Below are 12,766 nucleotides of genomic sequence, written 5' to 3'. Positions count from 1 at the left end.
GTTGATCCTAACAATTCACAATGTTCAGCAGAGAACATACTATTTCCATTGTTCATATGGTGTTACTGATAGAGAAAGTGTAAATGATTTGCCCACACTCATCTCATTAAAAATGGGGATGCTTTCTTTTTTTAAGCCACTGAGATCTTCTACCTGCCCCACATTCCAAGCTCCTGTCAAGTATGTCCAAGTTATCATTCTTCACATTCCCAGGTCAAATACTTGTATTTCCATGAAGAGAGTTGTAATACTGTTACAGACCATTACTTCATTTGATATCATAGCCCTTTCATTCTTCTTACCATGAGTAAGTGGATTTGGAATCAGAAGATTTAGTTTGGGTTCTAGTTATTTACTATCAGGTTGATCCTAACAAGTAAAGTAACCATAATAACCACTTGAAAACCAATTTTCTCTATAATTAAGAAAATATAACAGAGAAAACAGACCACAGAATTACTTGGAAATTTAATTTTGACAAAACAAATAGGAAAGAACTATGTGAAGTGTAAAGCCCCACAGTAAGTTAGTTTTCTTATATATCTGTTTTTCCCCTTTCTTATCTACAACTTTTACTTCCTCTATTTTCTGGTTGAAGGAAAACACCATATCTAACAAATACTTGATTCTATCAAAGTACTTGTCAGTGTTTCACAACTAGGCATTTGATAAACATTTGTAAAATTAATGAAGGATCGGAAATATAACTACATTAATTAAGGTAAGTTTCAAAAAGCAGAATGTTTACTGCTACTGATGTGGATTCCAAAATCTGAATTCAACTTCTCTTCAATCTCATTGCTCATTTCCGCCAACCTAGAGGTATGCCAATTTTCTAAATACACTTTGCATTATTCTGACTCTAGGTCTCAGACCAAATTGTTACTCCCTTTCACGTCCTTTACCTGTTGAAATAATATCCATCCTTACATACCTAGCCATACAAATGCCATTTTCTACACGAATCTCTCCTTAATCTCACCCACTGGAAATGACACTTCCTACCCTCCAGTCCATAATGTTTGCTCATGTGTTTCACAGCTTTTACTGTTTGACCACATGTCATATTTCCTTGCGCATGTATTATCTAACCTAGCATACCTGAATCATGTAGAGATCAATATTATATTTTACTTATCTTTATATTCTACCACACATATAGTAAAATACCTTCCACTTTGTAGGTACTTAAATAATATGTTTAGCTTGAAGGTCCAAGTACATGTTTCTGTCTTACAAACTCCCACAAAGTCATGACTAACATTTTATAAAATGACCATCTACTGTTTGAAGTCATTATTACACACCTTCCTAAGAAAATGGTATACTATGCTTAGAAACACATCTTTATCTAAATTTATAAATACATACACACACACAATGGAATACTACTCAGCTAGAAGAAAGAATGAAATTTTGCCATTTGCAGCAATCTGGATGGACTTGGAGAACATTAAGTAAAATAAGTCTGATAGAGAAAGACAAATACTGTATGATATCACTTATACACAGAACCTAAGAAATACAACTAGTGACCATAACAAAAAAGAAGCAGACACACAGATATAGAAAACAAACTAGTAGTTACTAGTGGGCAGGACAAAAGGGGCGGGGGAAGCTTGGGGGAAAAGGATTAAGAGGTATAAAACTATTATATATGAAATCAGTCATATGAATATATTGTACAACATGGAGAATACAGCAAACATTTTATAATTATAAATGGAGTGTAACCTTTAAATTTGTAAATCAATATGCTGTACACTTGTAACAATTTTATATATCAACTATACTTTACTAAAGGTTTTTAGAAAATAAGAAAAGAATGCAGAAAAGTTTAAGATATGAAAAAAAGCTACAAATATATAAACAAACTATTTATAATCTGATCTCCTCCACAACATAAGTGTTCTTGTTAATTCCAATTTTACCATTAAAGAATCCCTTATCTAAAACATTAAAGTACTCAATATGACTTCTCATAAAAAAAAAAAGTAACAATACTTTGGCAAAAAATCACAGGTTGACATACTTTAAATGGTACATCACAGTAAGTATCCAAATGAAGTTAACAGCTACCAGTAATCACCACTGTTGTTTTTAGCAGAAAAGGGATTTCAGTTAGAATGAGGGTACATGAGTCTCCACTCTCGGAGATATTTAAATCACACAGTCCTTCAATGACTGCTGCCTCCATTCCTTCTTGGGCTGTTCGCAGACACCATGCACACACAGCCCACTAACAGCTGTTCTCCAGATGGACTAAATGGTTTCTGTGCCTTCTCCTCGGGTAGGGACTATTGCATTTCTTTTAAAAACATCTTCTTTTGGATCCTAACCCCTCTTATTTTCACTTAGCTTATATTATTATATCATCTTCACTGTATTATTTCTTAACTCCAGAGAACTTCTAAGTTCTTCTGCAGTTTTATGTTTTTTGTCCATTCCCTGAAAAGGTCCCCAAATCTCAAATGCTACTTTATCCAGGGTCTTTAAGTGCTAAGTTAACTGGCTTGCTGAGAATAATTTTTCTAACCTGAATCAGATTAAACAATCTTAAACTCATTTGTGTCACAACTGGCCCGTTCATGACTCTGTCAGGAACATTTACCCAAAGACCTGGGATTACAAACTGTGATCTTTCTATGCAAACACCCATCAATGTTGAACCTGCTCTAATGACCTCATTTTATGATGTGACTTATACTTTTATGAATGACTCTAAGGAGGGAAGCATGCTTTCATAGATTATGGCAAAATCACTGGCAGGAAAGGGGATGTGTAGTTCAAAAAAATGTATTGTTTTATATTAAAATTGTATTAGAATCTAAAAACCTTGTCTGCTTTATTCCCAAGCATAAATAGGATCCCATATAAAAATATCATATCAAGAGTATTATATGATAGGTAGGTAGGAGCATGAATTTAAAAGTTAATGTAGTATACTAATGTAATATAATAATAGTGTGGACTTTACACACAGAATGCAATGAGTAAATGCTCTGCAATTTTCAATCAATTCATACTTCCTTTATGTGTCAAATTTATCAGAAATTATATTAATGTTTTAGAGAAATATTATTACTGGAGTAAACGTTGAAAAAACTCTAATTTACATTTGACAGAGAAGAAAAAGAGGAAAGGAAGAAAGGAGGAAAAGAAGAAAAGAAACAGAAAAACAATGCAATCCTATCATATCAGTGATAAACTAACCACTGTTTGTGGAAGATGATGAGAAGTTTTACGAGCATGAACATCATGAAAAACTGAACTTACCTCAGTTAAATGAGGATTGGGATTAAAACCACAGAGGCTACAAACAGTGGTCTGACACTCAGTGCACGTGTTAAAATTGGCCTTTTCTGGAACATGCAACAGAAGTTCAGTGGTATTGCAAAGAGGGCAGATGGTTTTAGGGAGGCCGTGTGCTGGAGTCTGTGCTGCAGATGGAAACGTTGGTGGCTGCAGAGGTTTCCCAGCTCCTGTTTGGCTTACTGGTTTTGTAGATTGCTGAGCTGAGGGCTTTATAGTCCCTGGCAGTTGAGGAGGGGGCTTCATTGGGCCTGGCAGTTGAGGAGGGGGCTTCGTTGGGCCTGGCTGTTGAGGAGGGGGCTTCGTTGGGCCTGGCTGTTGAGGAGGGGGCTTCGTTGGGCCTGGCTGTTGAGGAGGGGGCTTCGCTGGACCAGGCTGTTGAGGAGGGGGCTTCGTTGGGCCTGGCTGTTGAGGAGGGGGCTTAGCTGGACCAGACTGTTGAGGAGGGGGCTTCGTTGGGCCTGGCTGTTGAGAAGGGGGCTTCGCTGGACCAGGCTGTTGAGGAGGGGGCTTTGCTGGACCAGGCTGTTGAGGAGGGGGCTTCGCTGGACCAGGCTGTTGAGGAGGGGGTTTCATTGGGCCAGGCTGTTGAGGTGGAGTCTTGCCTGGCCCGGACAACTGGACCTGAGGCTTTGTTGTCCCAACCTGCTGAGCTGGAGCTTTTGCTGGCCCAGGCGGCTGAGCTGGAGACTGTGGCCCGGGTTGGTGAGCCTGGGATTTTGCTGTCCCTGGCTGCTGGGCTAAGGACTTTGCTGGCCCAGGAGGCTGAGCTCCAGGCTTTGTGGCCCCTGGAGCTTGGGCCAGGGGCTTTGCTGTTCCCAGTTGTTGAGCTAGGGGCTTTGCAGGCCCAGGCTGTGATATGGTACGTTTTTCAGGTCCAGGCTGCTGGGCTGGAGATTTTCCAGGACTTCCTGGCTGAACAGGTGGCTTGGAGGGGCTCTGCAGTGAGGGTTTACCCGACTCACCCCTTCCTGGGTCTGTCTGTTTAGTCTGAGGCCTGGATGCATCTCTCTGAAGTGGCAATTTTGCCTGGTCTGTCTGAGGAGCCTGGGGGAAGCCCTGAGCTGGCTTTCCTGTTTCTGGAGGTTGTGATTTACTTTTTTCTGGCGGCTGAGAGGATCTGGATTTTGGAGAACCTTCCTCCTGAAGCGGAGCCCTCACAGGTCCTGGCTGCTTAGGAACTGTCTTGGGAGACTGTTGTTGTGATGGAGGCTTTGTGACTCCCTCAGGTTTTCCTTGTTCCTTCTGAGCTATTTTTTGTTTCTTGGAGGCTTCTTCCTGGGAGGTATCAGGGTCTGATATCAAATCAAAAGGATTGAATTTATTTACAACAGAGGAGACAGCACTTAAAGGGTTAACCTCTGAGAGGAAGCCAGGCATCATACTAGACTTGTGCTCGTCCTTAAAATCAGTTCTGGATTTTGATTCTTTCAAGCTAATAGTGGAAGGACTCCTTCCAGGCAATTTCTGCTCTGACCTCAGAGTGTCTGTAGTTCTACTCTTACTGAGACCAGGCTGAATTGGACGCCCAGGGTCTGGCGGTTTTCCTGGTTGCTTTGGAGGTTGACTACTATCCAACTCTTGTTTCCTAGAAGAATGAAATAAACAGAAGTAAAAATAATGGAAATTATACCAACTCAAAATTATATGAAAAAGCTGTTACTTTCTTACATCTTCAAAATTTTGATCATAACTAAAATCCATTTTTACATCATCCTGTAAGTAACATAAGATTTTTAATGTCTGTTATTTTCTTTACATGGGTTCAGATCTTCAACACGGAATTGAAGAGAAGGGGGGAAAATCCAATACTTGCTACTATAAGTGATGAACTGTTAAAATATCTAGTTAGAAACTACTTATAACAAAAAATAATTCACATTTACACTTAATAGTTAAGAACAGAATCTGGCCATATTTAAAGTCTGTTTAAATATATTAACTCAACAAAACAATGCAGACATGTTCCAGTACGTTCACACATTGATGTTCATAGGATATATCCTTTTTAAGCAAAGGTTATGGTCAAAAAATGTTAGTCTCCCAAACACCAGCATACCAAGAAGTGAAAATATTCATTTTTAAAAACAACTGTTTTCTTTCTTTAATATTAGAATTTACATTAGCTCCATAAGACACACAATGTGACATCAAAGGATCTGGTAAAGGAGGTTTTTAGGTGCTCTTGGAAACTTGATCATCTACTCAATTTTACCCTATTTTGTCAAAAATGTAATATCCATCAAATATTATCATATTAAAGTTGTAGAATAAGAATTCCTATTTTAATTAGAAAATTTTGAGAAAATTCTTTCTTTCCTGTGGAAAAATAGTGTTACATCACTCAATTATTTTTCCAATAGCATTCTTAATCTGAGATCCCTTAATGTAACAATAAGATGTTTAAAGCATCCTGAGACACAGCTTGATATACAAAGAGCAACAAGCTGGTTGTCACCCCACTTTTGAAAAGGACTGTTACTTTACTCAGAGGAAGAAAAGAAATAAAGATCTCTTTACTTAATGTCTTCTATAACATTTATTTTTACCACTATTAGGTATTATTATTGACAATGACTTAAAAACTAATAAGTAATTTGCAAAAATTCTTTTAACTCATAGACAAATATACAAGATGAATTTTTTAAAAAATATTTGGAAACATCAATTCTACATGATGGTTAAATAATTAAAATATTAATTTCTCATATACACTTTTATCAAGTATATTAGTCTCCAAATAAGCTATTTACTGATAAAGTTGCAAGTAATAAGAACATGTTGCATCAGAATTATGGAATAAATCAAGCTGTATTTTGATATATGTAAACTGCCAATTTTCAAAAAGATTTATTTTTAATTAAAAGAAAATGAGATAAACACAGTGATTCAGTAGCACTTAAAATATGAGATGATCACAACATTGTATAGGTTTTAACTTGTTTTGTCAAAAATTTACCTGCCAATAGACCAGACTATAACTTTTTCATTTCAGGTCATCTGGTACTTAATATGAATTACATTTTTTAATTTCCCCTAATGGCACAGAAATCTGAGGATAGATAAAGATGTAAGACATACAACTGAAATCTGCCTACTGTTAGCTATGACCAGGATGACAGAGAATAACATTCATTTGGTAGTGATTTATAGGAACATCATTGACTGATCATGACTTGACTTCAAGAACAAAGGATTTGACACCAGAGTCTGCAGCAACTAACCATGTCCCTCCCTCACCTTTCTTATAAAAGTTTGTGGAAAACTTTTAGTAACTTTCTGGTCCTTAAGGCATGAGCCACCCATCTCTTTGCATGGCTCTGTAATAAAAATTTCTCTGTTCAAAAAAAATAAATAAATGTAAGGCACGGTAGGAAGCAACACAGACGTATTACTTCTGGATAGTAACGAGTCAGAAGAAAATAAAGTATAAATGGCAATGCATGCCACAAAGCTATTTTCTAATAAAAGATTAATAAACAGAACTCTTAGTTCTGGAAATTTCCTCCAGGTAAAAAAGTTATAAAAACTTGTCTATGAAGCCTGTACTTAAAAAAGGAACTAAAACTATCCATTTGCTCCATTCCATACAAAGGCAGAGAGTTAACTGCTCAGTCGTGACCAACTCTTTGTGACCCCATGGACTGTAGCCTGCCAGGCTCCTCTGTCCATGGAATTCTCCAGACAAGAACAGTGGAGTGGGTTTGGCTGAAGAGCCATGGTAAACAATCCAAACTATATTATATTTTAAAAGTTCCACTGTTTATATTTTCACATTATTCTAGAAATGTTACTTATTCAATTAATAAAGTTTACCACTCCCCTGTAGGGCACAAACTTAAGAGATTATCCTATAAAGAATTATTTAGGCATTTTATTGAAGAAATCCATAGTTAAACAGAGTACTTAAAAATCTATTCTTAACTATACTATGCAGAGTGGGTTGCCATTTCCTACTCCAGGAGATCTTCCCAACCCAGGGATCGAATCCAGGTCTCCTGCATTATAGGCAGATGCTTTACCATCTGAGCCACCAGGGAAACCCTGAAAATACTATTAAACATAATCATTGTTTCTGTGATATTGCTTCACTTAATTCATGTATACAAAACAAGATATAAATGTTGTTGAGTACCAAATATCTGTGATAACAATAAACACCAAAAGTTAAAGCAAGCTGCCTGCATTAGAAATTATAACTGCATGTGTGTCCTATAAATATTAAGTGGTATTATGTTATAGAAGTCCCCTGTAAGAGAATATCCATACAGGTAGACAAATTAAATTAGTTTTAGTTGCTATAATAATATAAATAAACATAAAATATGGATGCCTGGAAGTAAGAAACAGACAATCATTAAGAGAAGATATAGGCTTAATACTGAGCAAAAAAAAAAAAAAAAATGCCTTAGCTAACTATGGTTTTTTGATAAATTTTTGTTGGGTATAATAGTTGTGTTAAAAACAAGAATGATTAAACTGCAATCTGTTTCTTGTGTACTAGATCATGATCGCCAAGGGAGAGACAGAGTTTTACTCGTCTTTGCATCACTAGAACCAAAGCTCCTTACTAGTCGATGAGTATTAATGTCTGAAGAATCAGTGAATGAATAATAGTGAAAGAACAAATGAATAAACATAACTGGTTTTTGTTTCCCTGTTGATTACTGTTTCTTGAATCCTTTTCACTTTAAATTTTTCTACTGGGCTTCTGAGACATAAATGGAAACATTTCATTTTCATTTTAGTTTGCTGCTCTAGGAAGACAAACAGTTGTGGAGGGGTCTACCCAGTAGGGGAGGCCTCAAGGAATGCTAAGGAAAATAATCAATTCAGTCAGAATTGTCACGATTCTACCACTCGGAAGTATTTTTCAGGAAAGTTCATCTATATGACACATCTGTAGGTATAAATATATTGAGTAGAAGAAGTAATAAAACTGTATTTCCCGGGATCAACAATGAATAAAAAAATCCAGGACTATTTCACTTGTAAGCGCTAACTTCTAGCTTTTAACTTTTCAAGTTTTATACAACCTCTCGTTTTCATTTCACTATTGTCATCCTCATATGAGAATTTTTCTTTCACATATTAACAGAAAAAAATGTTTCAGCAACAAATGAGAAAAAAAATGCATTGAAGAGTCAGACTATAAAAGCAGTTGGAATACTAAAAGATTTTTAAATATAACACAAAAAGCAATGACACTTGACAGTGTTGAGTCATAAAATTTTATAACAATAGAAATATAAGCAACTTGAGAAATCTCTATTCATTTTCTCATTGTAGAGGACAGCAGGATTTAAGAAGCAAAGATATTAATTCAAGGTTATAAAACTAGTTAGTCACAGAAACCTGGAGTCCTAAGTCCTGGTGGGGAGGATGGGGGACAGGATTTCCAGTACGCTGCACTGACTTCTCTGCATGTAAAAGAATATAGATATATTATAGATATATCAAAATAACTCATAACAATGAATAATTTAACTAACAACTTGTCTGCAGCCATCACTGCCAGTGCCATTCACTGCTGATAGCAATATTACTACTTTTTATATGTATAGGGTTACCTCAAATTTAAATCCAAGCAGAAATGGTCCTGTCAATTTTTAATTGATCCTTACAATGGCTCTACAAGATAGATAAGTATTATTGTCTTATTTAGAGGCAAGGAAACTCAGGCATATATGACTGCGAAGCATATATAATTTGCTATGAGTCAGTTAAAAATAATAAGATAAGGTCTTTGGGCTGTGAATCCTTATTTCTTAAAAAAAAAAAAAAAAAAAAGTAAAACCCCACCATGTCTAATTCTCATCATGTAACCTTCTAAAATATGAAATGATTTGGATATAATTTCTTATATATACTTGAATTAATATGTTTCGAAAAATCTAAATGATAAGCCAAGTATTTATTTGGTTATCACACATGGGAATAATAACTTTCCAAAATTATAGATTTTTATAGAAATCTTTCAGTAAAATGTAAACAGTTTGCCAAAATCATGCATATATATTTGAATGAAGCTTTTGTCAATAACTGTTTAGACTCAGAAAATCCACTGCTAAGAATTCTATGGTAACAAAACTATCAATAGAGAGCTTTAAAATTATGTTACCTGATACAAATAATGCTTAAAACACTATACTTTCATAGGCTGAAATATTATTTTTAGCCACCCTCTAAATAGAAGGAATCTAGAAATCCAAGTTCTCACTTTTCCTGGTATCTGTAACCAGCATGCTAAACCTGTTGCTTGTAGCTCTTAGGAAAAATTGCAGCAAAGCTGGCATACATTTTTTAAAAGGTTAATAAAAGTACTGTACCTCATTATTAACCTAAAAGAAATCTACTATATGAACATTCAAATTTTTTTCTAAGTCAGGTTTTAATTAATAGAGAAAAACAGTACATAGCATAAACTGTATTCTCAAGGGAATGTATAAGAAAGACTTAATGCCAAAGGAATAGCCCAATATATCACTAATTTAAAAAACACAGAAAAACATATTCAATATAAAAAAGCCAGTTTTTACCAGTAGTGTTGGGTTTCCCTTCAAGAAAATAAGATTTTTACCTGATATAATTTATGCATTTAAGATCTTATGTGAAAAACAGTCATCATCCATAAAACATTTTACAGTTATCCTATATTAAATATAGTTGACAAAATTATATGTATATACTTAGAGCTCCTAAGCTAAAGTGCATTTATTTTATGAAGTAGAGGATAAAAGCCTACACCTACATCAAGATTTTTCATAGTCCCAGTATCTTTAATGAAAATTGTTAGGTTATCATAAAGCAGGAGTGGTTTCAGGACCATGGTCAGAGAACTGTTCTGCAGGGAAGGGTGGGAAGTTAAAGGGTTTGTTTACAGAATAAAGGCAGGGCAAGCACAATGATTATACCCTCTAAGTACTCTAATTAGAAAACAACCAGTTTATTGGGATGTAGGAAAATAGAGAGCTAGAGGGGGAAATGCATACATTAATATTACAAATCAGCTCTTAATTTCCTATGCAAGATGTTATTTGCTCTGTGTTTAAAAGTATGTACTGGAACCTAATTTCAAGATAACACAAATTCACACATTCTTCCATAAACTGTAAGATCCTTTCCCACATAAAATAGCAGTGGTTTAGAAAGTACCATATGCTAATTAATAAATACATGTACAGCACCTGCACTGTTGTGAACAAATCATCTGTTTAACGCCACAACATAATTTAGGGTTTCTCATTGAATATAAAAGGTGTATTCATTCTATGCCTTCTACCTAAATAGCTCCTGTTCTCTGGGGGTGGGGTGTGAAGAAAGACAAATCACCTCTAAGGGAATTAAAGGTATTGTTACAGAAATATTTAGATGTTATTCAAAGAGAAAAAGACCCCAAAATTACTGAGAAGATTTAAACAGAGACAGGTAAACACCCAGCTCTATCCATTTCCTAACACGTCTGTTCTGTATTAATGGAAGACTTCCAGATTAGTAAAACACTGGAGGGCGTCTCTCCACGCCACCCTAGAGGGAAAAGGTTCCAAAAGGCCAGAAATCACAACCTAAAATCACAGTTCCAAGAATGCAACCCTTGACTATCCCACTAGAAACTCTGTAATGCATCATTTTTATTCTACCCAAAAGAAGGCTTATGTTCTCTTTATAGCCACCCCATTAGGAAGAATAAAATGAACGGAAGCGACATATATGTACTGCCGTGATGGCACATATGGGCAGGCACATATGTGCACGAGAAGCTGTACATATATGCCCGAACATATGCATCATGCTGTGCGTGCCTGTGCATCGAAGGCGGCTCCGCAGCGGCCGGGGTAACGCTTCCTTTGGGCAGCCCCTGCGCCCTTGACATGACAGCAGCGATCTGTCTCCTCTCCTCTTCGCTCAGTTGGCTCAGATCCGCTTCCATGCCGGCCGGGATCACGGTGTGCAAGGGGCTCCCCGCCCCGCCAGCCCCTCCTCCGGCTGCTGCCGCTGCCGCCGCCGCCAGCCCTTCGGGGAGCCCGTCCCCTTCCAAGCTCGCCTCGTTGCCCATGGCTTAAGGAAACCCGGAGCCGCCGCGCTCCCTCCCTGCGCTGCGTCCCCGCCGGGAAACCCGCCGCCGGAGGAGCAACCAGAGCAGGGGTCTGGCTCAGGGCGTGCAGGCGGAGTCCCTGGGCTCGAGAACTCCGGCACCGCTGCCCTGAACGCCAGGCGGAGATTAGTCCCTCTTGCAGGTGATGCCCGAAGCCAGTGCCTCCTCCATGTTGGACAACGCCAGGCAACCTTTGCAGAAGGCAACTCCCGACGCCGCCTCAGCGCCCCAAGCCGGGCAGAAGCAGATCTGAGTGGTGCCAGCCAGGCGCCGTCGGCCCCTCCCACCGCGCCCCGCCTCCTCGTCCGCGCCCTCACAGTGCGCATGCCCGTTTCAGAACAGGTGATGCTCACACCCGCGCCCATCCCGCTCTGCGTAGCTCCTTCTCCTTCCTCATTCTCAGCGCCGATTTAAAGGAGCCAAGCTAGAAACAGATTAAAAACCGGGATGAAACGGCAGGCGTTTCTTTCAGGCATATTTCAGGATGCCTCAACCTGAGTTTTAGCAGACTACCTTCTAAGGAACCGGGAAGGGTTTGGAGGGGAGGTGTCCGTTTCTAATCCATCTTTGACTCATGGGATTTGTAGTTTTTTGTTTTTTTTTAAGCAAGGTTTTAGAAGACCCTAGAAATGTTTTCAGGTAGCTGGAGATTAACTAGAGAAATGTTTTCAGGTAGCTGGAGAGTAACTAGAGAAACCTCTGATACCTTTGGGCCAGATTTCCCCAATGGAGCTAAAACTGGCCCTTTTCATTTAGAACTTTCCCAGAACAATTATTTTAGAATTTTAGGTACAGTATTAGTAAGGAGGTAATGTTTTTGAATACTGTGTTGTTACCTAAAGGGACAACACAGAAGTAAAGATTTGGGGAAATTGTGCTTAGGATACTGTAGTTAAAAACCAGATTGTCGAATATTAAAATGTTACAATAGTGTGAATTTTGGGGACATGAGTTCAGTCCCTTTTTTCTGTAACTGTAGGCCCAGATAGAAAAAATAATTTGTATAAAGTCACACAGCTGGTTAGCAGCAGAGGTATAACTAACACTCTTTCAGACCCACCCCCAACATACTCTTTTTTTCTTGCTATTATTAATACATTCTTTAGACAGGACTGTTTGAGTTCAGCCCTGGATCTGCAGCCCCAATTTTGCTACCCACCTTTCCTAACAAAGTAGACTTAATGTCCCAGTTGTTGAGAATAAAGTCAAAAGCTAACAACTGGGAATAAATATACAAACAAATAAGCTGCTCAGAAAGTTTTCAAGGTTTTGTAGTAATCATAATAGTTATTGTGCATTCCACTTATATCAAAACTAAGTAATGGCACAATTGTAACTGCTTGTACTAAATTTAATGCT

At 37.6% G+C, this 12,766-nt stretch overlaps 1 protein-coding gene across 1 annotated transcript in view; it reads right to left on the bottom strand.

Annotated features, from left to right (window-relative positions):
- Positions 1–11,560, bottom strand: part of PCLO (piccolo presynaptic cytomatrix protein) — a 316,952-nt gene extending 305,392 nt beyond the window's left edge. Inside the window, exons 1-2 of the mRNA XM_088833888.1 lie at positions 11,115–11,560; positions 3,277–4,900 (exon numbers count right to left, since the gene is read on the bottom strand). Of these exons, the coding sequence (XP_088690014.1) occupies positions 3,277–4,900; positions 11,115–11,368 (1,878 nt within the window). The 5' untranslated portion in view covers positions 11,369–11,560. The remainder of the gene's footprint in view (positions 1–3,276; positions 4,901–11,114) is intronic.
- Between the last annotated feature and the right edge of the window lie 1,206 nt (positions 11,561–12,766).

This window comes from Moschus berezovskii, chromosome 3 (genome assembly GCF_049115385.1).
Source record: "Moschus berezovskii isolate FMDL1 chromosome 3, NW_MosBer_1.0, whole genome shotgun sequence".
Classification (NCBI taxonomy): Eukaryota; Metazoa; Chordata; class Mammalia; order Artiodactyla; family Moschidae; genus Moschus; species Moschus berezovskii.
Note: the sequence above shows the minus strand (reverse complement) of the source record. Positions and strands in the feature narration are given on the sequence as shown.